Source organism: Cnephaeus nilssonii, assembly GCF_951640355.1.
Source record: "Cnephaeus nilssonii genome assembly, chromosome: 9".
NCBI classification, from domain to species: Eukaryota; Metazoa; Chordata; class Mammalia; order Chiroptera; family Vespertilionidae; genus Cnephaeus; species Cnephaeus nilssonii.
This window is the reverse complement of record NC_137080.1, coordinates 92,637,246-92,654,798: the sequence shown is the minus strand read 5'-3', so window position 1 is coordinate 92,654,798 and position 17,553 is coordinate 92,637,246. Positions and strand designations below refer to the sequence as shown.

General features: G+C 40.0%; 1 protein-coding gene across 2 annotated transcripts in view; it reads right to left on the bottom strand.

Moving 5' to 3' along the window:
- Positions 1–17,553, bottom strand: part of ILRUN (inflammation and lipid regulator with UBA-like and NBR1-like domains) — a 111,449-nt gene that overhangs the window by 48,849 nt on the left and 45,047 nt on the right. For both annotated transcript variants that reach the window (XM_079780009.1, XM_079780010.1), the window contains exons 2-3: positions 12,776–12,930; positions 5,941–6,138 (exon numbers count right to left, since the gene is read on the bottom strand). In XM_079780009.1, the coding sequence (XP_079636135.1) occupies positions 5,941–6,138; positions 12,776–12,930 (353 nt within the window). The remainder of the gene's footprint in view (positions 1–5,940; positions 6,139–12,775; positions 12,931–17,553) is intronic.

The following is a 17,553-nucleotide window of genomic DNA, read 5'->3' as shown; positions in this document are numbered from 1 at the left end:
TGACCGTGAATCAAACTGTGATCTCCTGGTTCATAGGTCGACAGTCAACCACTGAGCCATGCCCGCTAGGCTCACCTGACTTCTTGATTGTCTATGCTCCACAGAGGTTAAGGACCCAAATATCTGCATTTTAGAGGTTAATCTGAACAGTACAGCCATTTCACATTGCCTTTGACTCATGCAGAACTACCTGGACACGACCACCAATCAGACACCATCCCCTAGTGGCAGTACAACCAAAGGCAGGCTTCCTTCTCTGAAGCTGAAATAGCCTGTCACCCTATAAACTTATTACACACCTCATAACATAAAAATAATTAAGGATTTCAGATCTCATTTATATTTTGAAATGTCTCTTCTAAAAACATTTCCCATACAAGTCACAATCAGCTTAGGTTAGCATTTCTTCTGTCAAAAAAGAAATCTGTTGTTTTCAAGGGCTACTAATATTTCTGATATCAGAGAATTCTAGAGATCAGAAATGAAACAGAGAATACTTTATTAAGGATCTTCTAGAAGAAGTAAACGAGGCAGCCTTTTTCAGTCCAACACAAAAGAGAGACATTCTAAAGTTGGGGTTAATAGGTAAAGAACTGGCAGAAATGCCAAATAGAACAGCATCTACATAGAAGACTCATGTCTAGAGGAAGTCTGTATGAAACCAGAGCTTTTATAACATGACAGTTAAAATACAGATGAATAAGATGGGACAGTCCTGAAATTACAGGCTAGGGAGAACACTCTGTAAATTGGAGAAGTTAGAGTAAGAACTTAACAAAGGTTTTAGGAAATAAACAGTTGGTTTACACAGAGCACCCAATAACTCTCCTAATATGTAGTACATATTACATTTTGGAAGCTTAATAAGCGAAGTTTCATTCCTAACCTCTGGGAAACTATAAGAATTCAATGGACACATGAAATGTCCCTAGGGACTCATGTGAAGTATTTAACAAAAAGATCTACTTCAAGTGGGAGAAGCCCTCATCAGCATGTGATAACAAGAGTATGACCTTAGCCCGGCCGATGTGGCTCAGTGGTTGAGAACTGACCTATTAACCAGGAGGTCACAGTTTGGTTCCCGGTCAGGGCATATGCCCAGGGTTGTGGGCTTGATCCCCAGTAGGGGGCAAGCAAGAGACAGCCGACCAATGATTCTCTTTCATCATTGATGTTTCTATCTCCTTCTCCTCTCCCTTTCTCTCTGAAATCAATCCTATATAATAAAAGCCTAATATGCTAAGTGTCCGGTCGTCCAGTCGGCCGTTCAACCAATCAAAGCATAATATGCTGACATGCTAAGGCCGCTCAACCGCTCACTATGACATGCACGGACCACCAGGGGGCACACAGCCAACCAGTCGCTATGACGTGCACTGACCACCAGGGGGCAGATGCTCTGACCAGTAGGTTAGCTTGCTGCTAGGGTCCGGCCGATCGGGACTAAGCGACACGGGTCGGGCATGCCCTGGAGCCCTACCGTGGTCCCTCCCCGGCTGGCCAACCTTCTGTGTACCTCCCCGGCCCCAATCATACACTGGTGGGGTCCCTCAGCTGGTGGGCGTTGCGAAGGACTGGTCAATTTGCATCTTTCTCTTTTATTAGTGTAGATAGCAAAAATTCCTTTTGAGGAAATTAGCTGAAACACCATAAATCCTATATAATAAAAGGGTAATATGCAAATTGACCCTAATGGCAGAACGACCAGGAACAATTGGTCACTATGACGCACACTGACCACCAGGGGGTAGGCCCACTCACAATCCAGGACTCCTCAGGGGATGTCAGAGAGCTGGTTTTGGCCCGATCCCATAGGCCAGGCCAAGGCACCCCACTGGTGCATGAATTCATGCACCGGGCCTCTAGTAAAAATATATTTAAAAAAAAAAAAAAAAAGAGTATGACCTTAGCTTACTTCACAACTAGGACCCCTATGATTTGTAGGAAAGTAGCACAGTGCAGGGGTAAATCTCTCTTGTAGAATTTTGGAAACAGGCACTCTACTAGGAATAGGGCAGGCATATTTCCGCTGGCAGCAAGACTAAAATAGGAATAACTACTCATGCTCTTTCTTCTTCCCAAGAGCCAAGTGTCCTACAGGTACTGTGTATCTCCTAGCAGGCAGGAACTCCTTGGGAGAAAACTGATATTTACCCCACTACCTACGAGATGCGCTGTCAAACTCAACCCCACCTTCAGTCCCACTCACTCTGGAAGAGGAGAGAGGACACCCTCCCTAAACCCTAACAAGCATCAACAACCTGGAGGCAAAGTTTCCATGAGAACTCCATAAAATGCAGTTAGTATTTCCTTCATACGGTAATTTATATGCAAAAGGCCCAGTACAATGCCTGATATACAGTAGGTACTAGATAACATTGCTTTTATCTAAGAATCAGAAGTCCATAAAAAGAAGATAAAATAAAATGTTTGGGCTTGAAAATGTATCTATTAGGAATCAGATCCTTAGAGCTACTCAACCAAGGGAGTTAGAATTGTATGTGTGGCGGCGGGGAGGAGGGAGGGAAGGGGGGAGGGGGGAGGGGGAGGGGGGAGGGAGGTGTCAGTTGTAAATATGAACATGTGAAATTACAGGTATTTAGTGTGAGAGGGCCAAGGGTCTTATAAATATGTCCACATCATGAAGAACTATCCACACAATGTGCCAATTGCACCCCTGTTGAGAAACTCTGAGAACACAATCAACCTAAAATGGGGAAAGGGAACCCATTTGTAAATTATTTAATACTAGAGGCCTGATGCACAAAGATTCATGCAAGAATGGGCCTTCCTTCCCCTGGCTGCTGGCACCGCCTTCGCTCTGGCTGGAGCCACCTTTCCGCCTTTCCACACTGCCCAGAGGCCCAGAGTGGCTGGGGCAGTGCGGAATGCCTATGTATGAAAATTAACCCGCCATCTTTGTTGGGTTAATTTGCATACTCACTCCTGATTGGCTGGTGGGTGTTGCGAAGGTATGGTCAATTTCCATCTTTCTCTTTTATTAGTGTAGATAGCAAAAATTCCTTTTGAGGGAATTAGCTGAAACACCATAAATCCTATATAATAAAAGGGTAATATGCAAATTGACCCTAATGGCAGAACGACCAGGAACAATTGGTCACTATGACGCACACTGACCACCAGGGGGTAGACGCTCCGCATAGGAGCTGCCCCCTGATGGTCAGTGCACTTCCGCAGGGGGAGCTCTGCTCAGCCACAAGCCGGGCTGACGGCTGCGAGCACAGCAGAGGTAGCAGGAGCCTCTCCTGCTTCCTCCGCAGTGCTAAGGATGTCTGACTGCAGCTTAGGCCCACTCCCTAAACTGGCAGGTGGACATCCCCCAAGGACTCCCAGGCTGCCAGAGGGATGTCTGACTGCCAGCTTAGGCCCAATCCCCCAGGGAGCAGGCCTAAGCTGGTAGGTGGACATCCCCCAAGGGGTCCTGGACTACAAGAGGGTGCAGGCTAGGCTGAGGGACCCTCCTCCCCCAAGTGCACGAATTTTCGTGCACCAAGCCTCTAGTATTATTATAAAAAATAAGAATGGATTCTTTCTAGAGAAGACCATCTAAAGACTATAGAGACCACCCCACACAAAAAAAAATTAAAAAAAAATACAAGCTTCGTTGTTAAAACAGAAAGATGAGGTACAGAGAATTACCTAACTTGTCCAAGTTTATGCCTAGGCAACCTGGTTCTACATTCTGAGTTCTTACCACCACACTGTGCTCAACGAGCTAACAAGTTAAGAAGAACGAGCAAGAAATACTAGGAAGTGCCAACCATGGGTAACATGGCAGGTGTTTTGTGTTTTTTTTCATGTATTTTTAGTTGTGGTTTGTATGTATATTATATGCACTTTCTGCCAGTCACTTAACACCTCTGCTATCAGGATGTGTTTTATAATAAACAGTAATCTAAATTCAATGAAATACAGTAAGTTTGTAAAATGAAATTAAATTCTTTGCTAAAACAGATAAAGAGTTTGCAAACTACACACCACAGAGCTTTGAAGGTAGGTCATCTCAGACAGGGAGCAGGGCAGGCTAAGGAAGCTTTCAATTCAACAAAACCAGTTTCATTTTTATCTTTTCCCCTTATTTGAAGGGGACATTCATATATGCTACTATCAAGGAAAGGACTCCACTGATTAAGAAAAAAAACCTAGAAAATCATGGAACCAGATAAATTATTAAGATCCCCAGTTAGGGGCTTACAGGAGGCAGCCAATCAATGATTCTCTCTCATCATTGATGTTTCTAACTCTCTCTTCCTCTCTGAAATCAATAAAAATATATTTAAAAATAAAAAAGAGCTCCCTGAGAGGAAGAACTATTTCCTATTTATTTTTCTTTGGATTTCCAGGACATGGGATATAGTGGAACCAATAGGGATTGATCTGTGATTAAGTATAATTACACAGAAAAAAAGAGGTGACTCAAAGGTTTCAGGCCTGATCATTTCACTGAGGTGCCGATGAGAAGAATGTAAGTTTGCCTGGGAGATGTTAAAATTCAGAAATCTACAGAATATCCAGGTGTTCTGTCCATAAACAGTTAAAACACAGGTTTGGTGCTCCAAAAAGAGTTTGCAGACACAGATATGAATTTGAGCACCACCATGTATGCTGTATTGGTGAGAGCTGAAACCATGTGGGTAGATGAGGTCACTGAGCATGATCGGAGCCCAGCTCACGATCTAGTAATCCTAAGGCAAAGATGGGACTCGACAGAGATAGAGCAAGAACATTCAGGGGTGAAAGAGAAATAAGAGAGGTATTATGTGACTCTAGGAAGGTACACATTTCAAAAAACTTTTAGAGTATGGTGCCAAATGATAGAAGGTTAGTTAGTATGAAGACTGCTAGATCTGGTAACTGGGTTATCACTGATAAACATTTAATTGGAGTGGGTAAATAACAGATTGGATTGAGCCCTGGCCAGCGTAGCTCAGTTGGTTGGGCATTATCCCATGCACTGAAATGCTGTCGATCTCTGGTCAGGGCACATGCATGGGGTTTTGGGCTTGATCCCCAGTAGGGTGCATGCAAGAGGCAGCTGTTCAATGTTCACTGTCACATCGATGTTTCTCTCTCCCCCTCCTTCCTCTCTTCTTTCTCTAAAAATCAGTAAAAAATGTATTGTTGTTTTTTAAAAGAAAATTTCCTTTTATAAAAGGAATAGATTGGGTTGAAGAATAAATGGAAAACAGAGAGACAAGATGGTGAGTATAGATCACTTTGTTCAGAAAGTTTGGCAATAAAGAGAAGGTGTGAGAGGCATTAGTAGCTTGACAGGTCATCAGGTTAAAGGAAGTATGCACATTTTTTTTTGGTTAATCTTCACCCAAGGATACTTTTCCATTGATGTTTTAGAGAGAGTGGAAGGGGGAAGGGGAGAGAAAGAAACATTGACGTGAGAGACACATGGACCAGCTGCCTTCCGCACATGTCCCACTTGGGGCATGGAGCAAACCCATAACCAAGGTCATGTCCTTGACTGGGAATCAAACCTGTAACCATTCAGTCCACGGGTCGTCACTCCAACCATTGTGCCACACCAGCCAGGGTGGAAGTATGCACATTTTGTATGTTATCTTTTTTTATGTGACTTGTGTCTAGATATTCTATAAGCAAAGACTGCCTTCAGTGTTCTTATAGTACCTGCTAGATTATATAATAAAAACAGCAACATTACTAAATCATTGTTTAGAATGCAAGATATATCTCATATAATTCACTATATTTTAAAATCCTAGTGTAAAAGGGAAAGCACTAGATTGAATCAGATAGCCATTAAATTCAAGTTATTCACCTGCACAGAGTGACTGTTTAAGAGGCCATGCCCTGTTATGTAATTTACAGGGTCTCTGAGCAACACTGGGGATGCATTAAGATATAACATTAATTCCTTTACCCTGGGTCGCACAAGGACATACTCACCTCCATAATAGAGTCCTGTAGCAGTGCACATCCGCCACTGTCCCTGATACATGCCTGCTCTGCTGGGGCTGCACATCTGGACGCTGACGTCTGCAATCTCTTGGGGCTCTAGTGATCTCACCATCACCATGTTCACATGTCCAAACTGGTCTCCCCCGACATATTTAAGACAAACCCCTGGAGGCCAGGCCTCTGCCCCTGAGTTCAAGCAAAAGAAAAAAATGTTAGGCAATCAGTGGGTACAAAGCCATAGAAGAAGCCTCTTTCTTTGTCTCTCAGACATGTAATTCTACCCACATATCCCTAAGCTATAGAACATCTCACATGACTAATCAGAGGGAATTATCAAAGTAAACAACCTCTGATCAACAGTCTACCCCTAAGAGAGGGTACATAAAGAAAAAGCAAGGCAGTTCCTTAAGATGTGTTTCAAGTGACCCCAGGGGAGGCCATACATCAGACTTAATCTGTAGAATCTAAGAATGATATATGTGCCCAGGTCGGTGTTGCTCAATGGTTAGAGCCTCAGAGTGTGCACTGAAGGGTTGTAGGTTCAATTCCTGGGTTGCAGGTTCAATCCCCAGCCCATTAAGACGCATGCAAGGCAATTAGCCCATGTGTCTCTCTCACATCAATGACTCACACTCTCTCTCTCTCTCTCTCTCTCTCTCTCTCTCTCTCTCTCCCCCCCTTTCCATTCTCTCTAAAAATCAATGGAGCCCTAACCGGTTTGGCTCAGTGAATAGAGCGTCAGCTTGTAGACGGAAGGGTCCCAGGTTCGATTCCAGTCAAGGGCACATGCCCAAGTTGCAGGCTCAATCCCCAGTAGGAGGCTTGCAGAAGGTAGCCAATCAATGATTCTCTCTCATCATTAATGTTTCTATCTCTCTCTCCCTTCCTATTTGAAATCAATAAAAATATATTTTTAAAAAGTCAATAGAAAAATATCCTCAGGTAAGGATTAACACAGAATGATTTATGTAAAGAGCCATTAAAACAAGCACCGGGCCACATCTTTGGATGCTTTCTCTACTAATAGGTAACACACGGCCAATTTTCACTCTAACATTTTCAGCTGAAATTCATAGTAAAAATGTCTGACTCTCCCCAGTTTTTTCACCCAGGCAAGAGGATGAAACACATAAGAAGTAATTTCTATGATACTGTTTACACTTCAAAACTGCTTTTTTGCCCAGCCCGAGTGGCTCAAGTGATTGAGCGTCATTCATCCTGTGCACCCGAGAGGTTGTAGGTTCGATTCCAGTTAGGGCACACACCTGGGTTGTGGGTTCAATCCCTGGTTGGGGCAGGAGGCAACAGATCAATGTTTCTCTCTCACACTGATGTTTCTCTCTCTCACCCTCCCCTCTTCTCTCTCTAAAATCAATAAAAAACATATCTTAGTAAGAGGACTAAAATAAAAATAATTTTTTAAAAGAGGTGTCAAGTGAAAGTTTCATGTGCAGGTTCAAACTGTAGTAGTGGGGAAAATATGAACAGTGCGATAAATTTCCCTGACAACAACACAATGAAGTGTGTGTAACACCACCAGCCAGAGGGCAGGAATGTCAATACAGAAAAATGGTTTTGCAGGAATGTCTTTCCTCTTTTGGAAGTGGCAAAGATCTTATTTGGTACATACTCCTGTGTATCTATTTTCATGTAAACTAATGCAAATGAGAAATCTATATATTGGCTTGATCTAACTAGTCATAGGTAGCCACATAGTGACTAGATTTTTCCTGTGAAGTCTCTCCAATACATTCCTTTTTACTCTAGATATCCTTTTTGAGGAATCCATACATTCATTATACAAATAAATCACTATGAAAAGGTGAATATGGCAGGGCTCTCAGGACACATCATGCTTGAAATTTACTTCCTAACAGTATTCTAGGGTGCCTCACTACCTTGTTCTAGAATTGTCAGGGTGTTTTTAATATACATGATGGCTTGCTATTGAAAAGAGAACCAGAGAGAAAAGCAACCAGCGCTCTACTGCTGAGATCTCAGCCCCGTAATGAGCAGCCTCCTCTGGGGCTCTTGGCTCTGAAGGGGTAACAGATGAAACAGTGGCAGTATGTTTTGTCCCAACTTCTTAAAAAAAAACACACACGCACAAAACCTGCTAGCAAAGTATCCTCTTAAGTGTACACTACAGAAAGCAACTGTGGCCGGTGCAAAGGTTGTGAGTGATACATTGGTAATATATGTGAATTCTGTTTTTCATTTCTGGGCCTATGTCCTGGCAAAAGCATACCTGTCTTATGTCAAGAGTAGTAGCAGCTGACATGAAGCATCTTAGAAAATGTTGATTTCTTTTCTTTTTAATGTTGGTTTCTTTAAAGACCAAGATCCAAGTGGGAAATTAAACTACTGTTATAAAGCTGAATTCACAATTATTCTTTTACATACACATACACACCCCTGTAACAAGACAATGTCTGTTTATATGAAAATCCAAGAATGTGTCTGTTTTTGAACCTCTAAGAAAATAAGGAAAACCAAGACTGTCTGGATATGGGAAATACTTGGCTGTCCAGAGCAGACAACCACAAGAAGCTGAGATATTCAGATCTCTCAGCTCTGCAAAAGAGGGAGTGCTGCTACATTCCAGGGAGACTAAGTTGGTAAAACGTTAATGATGAATGTTAATTTATGCAGCTACAGTCCTGATCTTTTTAGTATGCTAGATATCCTATTGATGATGTAGTTAGAGAGCCTCTTGAAAAAAAAACAAAAAAACTGGAAGAGCATCTACCATCAACTCTAAAGTGTTAATTCATTATAAAATGTTAATTTATTATGGACTGAAGAACCATCATCTGCCTTCTGAGAGTTACCAGTAAGTCACTATGACATACAGTTCTTATAGCCCCAACCATTAGGTCAGGTGACTCTGAAAAATTCAAAGATATTGATTCTTTAAACAGAAGCAAGGGTGAGCCATCTGGGCCACCTGGCTAAGTATAACGGAAACCAGGATTTGAGTAGCATAATACAACAGGTTTCAAATTAAGCCTGTTACAAACTGACTTAATGGGGGATGAATGTATTTATAAGAAAGATTAATCTGTGTTTTATGACTTTCCAAGATAAGTGTCGCAAGCATGCATATGATTAAGGCTGTGATTCTTTAGCTGTCATGGAATTAAATTTTATTTAAAAAGATAAAAAATAAAAAACCAAAACTATATTATATTGTGATTTTGAGATGATGGAGAGCATAGCAAAAATGAAATAAAAGTCAATCAGTTCTAGAAAGCCTGGGACTTACTCGGTATGTGATTATAGAAAGTGTTTGGAGACAGTAAGGAACATTCAAAAAGCAATGCAGAAGTCAACAAATCTCAGTAAAGATCGCCTATTCTTTTAACCCCTATAAATTTAAAGACTACATTTCAAATTAAATGACATAAAAACAGGAACCTTCATTAATTTTGTTACCATTTTCTCCCTGTACCTGATAAACTGACTAAAACATAAAAATTTGTTGAATGAATGAAGCAGAATGATATCTATAATCATACTGAAGAGAAAGGTAGAAAACTTACTATTTATGGAGCCAAAAGAAAAATGGAGGAATATTTATTCTTTCTCAAGTTCTTCTCCCAACTCTTTTATATTCACTTCTATGTAGTTCAAAAAATAAAGATGCCTCTAATGGCACTCTCATATGACAATCATATCTACTTCACAAAGTCAGAGAAACACCAGAGCTATCACTACATGCTCAGCTTAACATTCACCACACTTGGACAACAGAGCATGGTTGCAACAACTGAGAAGCTAGCTGTATGTGTTGGTAAAGAGTATTGTCTACATTCATCTTTAAGGGACAGTTTCAAATGTTCACTTTAAACTCCAATGTAGTTTCCTGCTCAAGTTTTCCAAGCTTCTAACATGTAAATAGTGACAAAGTTTGGATCATGGGATTTTGTATCTATGTCATTAAAAGTCTCACTTCTATTTTTCTGTGTTCTAAATAAAAGAATTTAAACAGTATTAGAAGTTTAATTTTAAACAATGTGTGACATTTATCTCCTTTGAGGAAGCTGCTGAGACAACTATGTGCAATTCCTGTTATTCTCTTCTGTTGTATATTTGAATGCCTGGCATGCCTAAAAGATGACAGCAGACAGAATCATGAAAATTAGTTATGAAACTTTCAGTGAGCACTATCTCTTAGGGAAGATTATGAATGAGAGTAAGAGAGCAAGAGGAGAAACAGCAAAGGCCTGTCCTACTTCTGTGTGGCTACTCTAGTTCCAGAGAGAACTCAGGCCAGATTAGGACGATGCCAAAGAACCAGTGCACATGCGCACTTTTCCTCTCTTTAATAACACACCTGTCAGTTACAGGAGGCCAGTTTCTCCTTAATCAGATGGAAAGCATTTAGCTTATAGTTAGAAATCTATTTTATGACTGGCTGAACAAATTCCAGAAGAATAAAAAAAAACTATTTGTTCAAAGTACCTTGAAGGGTAAAATCTCTAGCAATCGTTGCCCAACTTTTCAAGAGGTGTTCAAGAACAAAAATGCCTTTTACAGAAAAAAGGCTACAGACCCAGAGGCTGTTTTAAACTGGAGTTACTATGTAAAAACAAGAGGAAAAGGCAGTCAGGCTCGCCAATACAGATTTTCTCCAAATCAAAGTGAAAGGCAGGCGCTTTTGGGTTCTGATTTTACATTCTAGCCATTTTATGTCAATCCTCCCAAACCCTCCCATTAATCCAAGTGACTGTCTAGTGAATGAGCAGATATAGCAAGAGGTTTTCTAAAATATAAAATGGTTATTCTGCAACAAGGCAGCATTTAAATTATTTCAACAGTACTCTAACAACTTTCAATATTTAAAAGCATTAAAACAAACTCACGGAAGGTCAGACCATTTTTACTACAAGTAAACAAGGTCTTAATTTTTTTTAAACTTTTGAATAGTTCATAATTTCTAAACAAGCGTCACGCATTTAAAAATTTCATGAGTAACTTTCAAAACATTTTTTGATAAGTAACAACAGGTTTTAGCAATACTACAATGATTTCTCCTATGGGGAAATGAATAGAAGCCGACTAAAGAGATTGTTTTCATATTATTAAAAGCATGCAAGCCGTAGCTGGTTTTGCTCAGTGGATAGAGTGTCGGCCTGCAGACTGAAGGGTCCCGGATTCAATTCCCGTCAAAGGCACATGCCAGGGTTGCGGCCTCAATCCCCAGTAGGGGGCGTGCAGAAGGCAGCTGATCAATGATTCTCTCCCTCTCTCTCCCCCTCTCTGAAATCAACAAAAATATATTTTTAAAAAGCATGCGATATTAAGAAAGAAATTAGGCAAAGTAAAGATAATCAAACTTTGCCGAAACCGGTTTGGCTCAGTGGATAGAGCGTCGGCCTGCGGACTCAAGGGTCCCGGGTTCGATTCCAGTCAAGGGCATATGCCTTGGTTGCGTGCACATCCCCAGTAGGGGGTGTGCAGGAGGTGGCTGATCGATGTTTCTCTCTCATCAATGTTTCTGACTCTTTATCCCTCTCTCTTCCTCTCTGTAAAAAAAAATCAATAAAATATATTTTTTTTTAAAAAAAAGATAAACTTCAAACAAGAATTTCAAGAATATAGAAAACATGGGTATTTTCTTATATTACCCATGCCTCTCAAACTAACAATGTACCATATTGTTATAACCAAAAGGGAAAAGAAAAGAAGCCAATGAAAATTTCATATAGCCACAGATGTCTCCAGTCATCTACAACACTAGGTCAATCCAAATTATGTGTGTTTGCTCCATGACAGTGAACTTGCATCCAAGGGAAAGTTACTTCTAAATAAGCCAGGAAAACTAAGATTAACAACTTGGTACATTAGTTATCATATAAAAATCTAGCTTAGCCAATCTTTTCCAATCATAAAAGAAATATAAAGAACTGAAAAGTAAATAGTCAATAAAAACTCACTTTTATAGGGGTTTGAGCCCCCAGAATTTTACATCATCTCCTATCAATTACCTTGCTAGCTAGGGTTTCCCCACAGCCACAAATTTTTAACTAAATATCCTTTTGCCTACATTTCTATCCCTCAGAATTTCTCTGTCTCATTAATAAAAGATGTTAAAGCATTCTCATCCAGTCAGCATAAACTGTTATTGGATGGGACAAGGAATACTAACTAAATCCACTCAATTTTAAAGTCATTAGAAAATAATTTAACAATTAAAAGGTAATAACAGTTACCAGATACATATTCAGATACTATTTTCAAAGAACTATGGTTAGTTTAATTTTAATCTTTCTTAAAGTAGGCAATATACCAAAACAATGTTTAAAAAAAAATTTCTCAATCATTCCATCTTTCCCAAATGAGCAAATCCCCATACTTGTTACTCTGTTTTTCAAAGTGGTATTAATGTTTCACATACCTCAATGAAATTTCAAACAGAATCATCCTGTTGTTGTAAAGAAATGAGCAAAAGAGCAGATGCTCACAGCTCTTTCTACCTACCTTGTTCTATTCATGGCTGTACCTCCTCTAGCCTACTGGGAATAACTGGAGATTATCTAGAGCAGAATTAAAGTGATGGAGTAGAACCACCACACACAGGCCTAGTTCCTGGGGTCAAATGAATACTGAATTCTTTAGATGCCATCAAGACCAAAATTGTTCTTCCTAATCTAGGGCAGGGAATATTTCATTGATGTTAGGTCATCATACCAGTACAAGAAATGCTACATCATGTATAAGAAAAATCTGAGTAAAACAATCACATTTCTAAAACATTTATTTCTTTTAACAACTAAGAAAAAGAAAACTGGACAAGGAGAATTGCCAATTATACATTTACCAGAATTCTGGATCCGCCATGTTTTTATAAACTGAGTATCAGGAGGTATCGACTCCCCTTCTCCTATGGTGACATCTTCAACAAAAGACATAGAGGGCATACTGATGTTTGGGCTCTCGAAGTCATAATAGGCGCCAATTGCTGCTTGTAGGTTCCTACAAATAAAGAGAAAAGATAAAGATTCAATCCTATCCACAGCATATCATCCTAATTGTCAAACAAAAGAAATAAGCCAGTTTCTTAGGGTTTGTAATAGCCATTGATTTTGGCTAAGGAACAACAGGAAAAACACCAGGACCAATGAACTTGTGCACCACTGTCTTCCCAAGGTGCCCACATAAAAAGCAACAAACACTGCCCTAACCAGTGTAGCTGAGTTGGTCAGATGTAGTCCCGTACACCAAGAAGTGGCCTTTTGATTCCCAGTAGGGCACAAACCAGGGTTGCAGGTTCAATCCCCTGATCGACGTTTCTCTCTCACATCGATGTCTCTCTCTCTTTCCTTCTCTTTCACTCTCTCTCCCTCTCCTCCTCTCTCTAAAAAACAACAACAACAACAACAACAACAAAACAGTAACATTTTAGGAGGCAACAAATATTATCACCATCAGCTACAATATGAAGAAATTTCCCTCTAACCCACAAGGATAGCAATTATGGGTACAGCAAGTCAATTAAAAGAGAACTCCTCTGGCAACTATGACTGAAATTCAAAGCAGCTCCACTTTTTAAAACATTCTAATTTTTTTTTTTAAAAAAAAGCAATATATGCATAGTTTAAGAAGTTTCATACAGTGAAAAATACCTATCTTATCTCTTCTTTCCTACACACACATAATCATTCATATAACTTTCTTAAATATCTTTTCAGAACTTCCTTATGCACAAATAATATATATTATTTCACCCCTTTTTACACAAGTAGCAAGATATTAGACACTGCTCTTTGCTTTATTATCTCAACACTGTATCATGAAGACATTTCTATGTCAGTACATAATGAGTATCCTTACTGTTTTTTATATCTGTGTCCATTTTATAGATACATCATTATTTATGTAACCAGTTCACTTCTGAGACTGTTTCCAAGCTTTAATTCTTCCATAAATAAGCTTATGCACTCAGCAAGTGCATCTATAGGATAAATTCCTCTACATGATACTGCTGGGTCAAAGGGTATAAATTTATGGTTTTAATATATATCTAAACTTCCCTCAATAAAAGTTATTCATTTAATGAATGCTCCCACCAAGAATGTATGAGTGTCTATTTCCCTACTTGCTCATCAACAGTATTTCTCCAACATTTTGGATTTTTGTCAATCTGATAGGTAAAAAAGAAGATCTCGATGAGGTCTTAAAATGGTTTTCTCTTTTTGTGAGAGAGGGTATCTTTTACATATTTATGAGACATTTGTAGTTTCTTTTTTGGAAGCACCATTTTGTAAATGTTGGTGTTCTTTTTATTTTTATTTATTTTTTGGTGTTGTTGTTTTTTTTAATGTTCTTTTTAATTACTCACAAACCCCCTTATGTCACAAGGAACTACCAAGCACACAAACCAGAGTCCCTGAACAGAATCACATGACTGAAAGCTTGGTATATCAGTGCCAGAAACCAAAGGCCACTACAGCGGTTTAAGTAAGCCCTGTTCATTATAGAGATAAAGGAAATTATCAGTAATTACATTAACTGCTTCTCCCATGGTCTTACTCAAACTAGTGACATCATTCCTAGTCCCCACAGTAGGCAACAAATTGCGTTTTTTCTAAGCATAACCCAACCAATGGGTCCAGTGAATTGTCTTTAATTACACATAAACATAGCAGGAAATAAGGTCTGACATAGTATATGTAGTCTGACGTTCAACAGACATGCTATCAACGGCAAATACTTTTTCTGCTGGGGGGGAGGGGGGGCTGCCTGCTCCTCCAGGTGTTTGCATCAGCCAGAAAGACTGGCTATATTTAGAGCAGCCACCTCAGGTCATGCAATGGTGGCCTGCTACATTAGTCAGTAATGCCTGGAATTACAACACCACCAGCTGTGAGCCAGTTCTTTGTGTGCTAGATAAAATTTACATGGAGCAGAGCTGGGCCTGGGGCCAAACTGTGTCCATTTGCTTGACTATTCAATGGGAAGGCTTGTACTTTAGTCACCCTGCAACTTCCTGATCCATCTGACTGTGATCCAAAGTGAAGAATATATGATTGGTCAATCTTGGGGAAGCCCCGCCTCTCCTTCCCACAATGGATTTAGGAATACATCCAGAATCAGCCTTTCACTTAGGGACTGGCGGGAGATAAAGATAAGCCGTTTCATTTTGTTCTTCTGAAAACTTTTTACAGAGATCATTTTTTCTGCCTGGCCAGAGTGGTCCAGTTGATTCAGCATCCTCCCATGCACTGAAAGTTGCTTCCCAGACAAGGCACATACCTGGGTTGTGGGTTTGATCCCGTCAGGGAAGCATACAGAAGGCAACTACGGAAGGCAACCGATAAAGGACCGATGTTTTCTCTCTCTCTCTCTCTCTCTCTCTCTCTCTCTCTCTCTCTCTCTCTCTCTCTCTCTCTCTCTCTCCCCCCCTCCTCTCTCTAAGCATGTCCTTGGATAAGGATTGTTGTTTGTTTTGTTTTTTAAGATCATTTTTCTGCTTCAAGTCTCCAGCAAGTAGCCTGCTGACTTGTTTTCTATTCACTTGGCTGTAAAATACACTTGGGAGAGAAGAAACTGTGCACTCAGGACCAACTGCCAATTCTCATCCCCAGTCTGTGTCATATTTCATCTCTGGCTCTGCCTGGCATCAGACAGAATTTTGAGACCACTGCAGCAGAAACACAAGTTGGAAACGTCCAGCAACTCTCCATAGGCAGATTCATTCCCCTTCTCAAATCTTGCACACATTCAAATTCATCCCACAGCCAAGCCAACAAACTCCTTATTTGTACTTATATTATATAGGTAATTCACCAGAGAAAGATTTTTAAAGCCCAAAGTGAAACTGAAATTAGTGAACCCGACTTCTGGCAGAAAGCAGGAGGGAGGATGACAAAGCAAATTCATTTCCCAAGTACACAGCAGAGCGTGGACTTCAGCCCAGTGGTGCTCTGAGGTACACAGCTCAAAAATGTGGGTGCATGGCTCCTCTGCGCCTGGACCATTTTGATCACTGACTCACTGGGTCAAGAAACAGCAGGAATAGACCAAAGAGCCCCAATTCAATGTAAGATCAAGTAGACATGATAGCATGTATTCCCATTCAAAACAACATACTCAGCTATTATTAACCAACTAGAGGCCCGGTGCACCAGCCTGGGCAGGGGGAGGGGCCACGGCAGCTGGTTGGCCCGCCAGACCCGCCCCCTGGTCAAACTCCAGGTTGAACTCCCAGTGGAGGGGACAATTTGCATATTAGCCTTTTATTATATAGGATAAGGAATTCTACATGAAACAGAGCTGACTGAGATGAGAAAGGAAACACACTGACTCAGTATTCAGCCCAGCCTGAAAGTTTAAGCTTCCAGGTTCCTTTATGGCTTAAAAAAAAAAAAAAGGAGGTTTTAATCTGATTTCAGATGGTTATAAGAACAAAGGGGCAGTGTAACAGTGGAGGAAAAAGGCACAGACTAAAATAAATGATGGTTACAGTTGCACAACACTGTGAATATATTTAATGCTACAGAACTAGACACTTAAAGATGGTTAAAATGGCCCTGGCCAGTGTGGCTCAGTTGGTTGAGTGTTGTCCGGAGCATCCAAGGGTCACCAGTTTAAGTCAGGGCACATGCCTAGGTTGCAGGTTCATGGGGGAAGCAACCGATCAATGTTTCTCTCACATCGATGTCTCTCTCTCTCCTTTTCTCTCGATCTAAAATCAATAAGAACATATTTTTTTAAATGGTAAAAATTTTACAAGTGACATTGTTGAAGAGGCAGCTCCTACCTCTGGGCTTTAAACAAGTGGCTAAGCATCTATGTCAGATTATTCAATCGCAAACCTGAGTTTTTTGTATTATAAGGCTGGTTTATATTTCATATTACAAGGTTGGCATTATAAGGTCGGCTATGAAGGCTGCATCAGACAATGTGTGTAAATGTACCGGTTGTATTTCATTCATTCAACAAATATTTAATTAATGAGCATTTATTCATGTGCTAGGCAATCTACTTGGAACCAGCAATATAACAGATAGCGACACAGGGAAAGCCCCTGCCTCTAAGAAAAGATTTTGTAGCAAACCAGGGACATGCAAACTAGGAAAACTCCAACTGTCAACTGCCTCTCACGCTGAGGCTATCAGTCCAAGGCAACTTTTTCTACTTTGGCTGAAAAAATGGGCTTGGTGCACAATACTATTTCAACTGCACTGATTATCAGCTTAACACAATTCAGAGTAAAAGAATTTGGTGATGTTGATATGTGTTCCCCGATGAAATGCAATTTTGTAACTCAGAAAGCAATATTGTCCAACTTTCATTTTATGAAGACACAGATGAACTGACAGGTAAATAACTTGCTCTTGGCTATTAGTAAAATTTACTATTATTTATAATTTTTATTATAGAATCAGTTATTAATATAATTTTGAACCATATATATTCAAAAGCATAACATTTTTTAACTTACCTGGAATTTTCTAATTATCTAGTAACACTCTGAACATCTGATTTTCTTAAGAACATATTAATTTCCATCATGAATTCTATAAACACAATAGTTTTAACCTTCTTGTTAAGCTGAATTCTTGAAAGTGGTCAAATAATGTTGCATGTATTTAC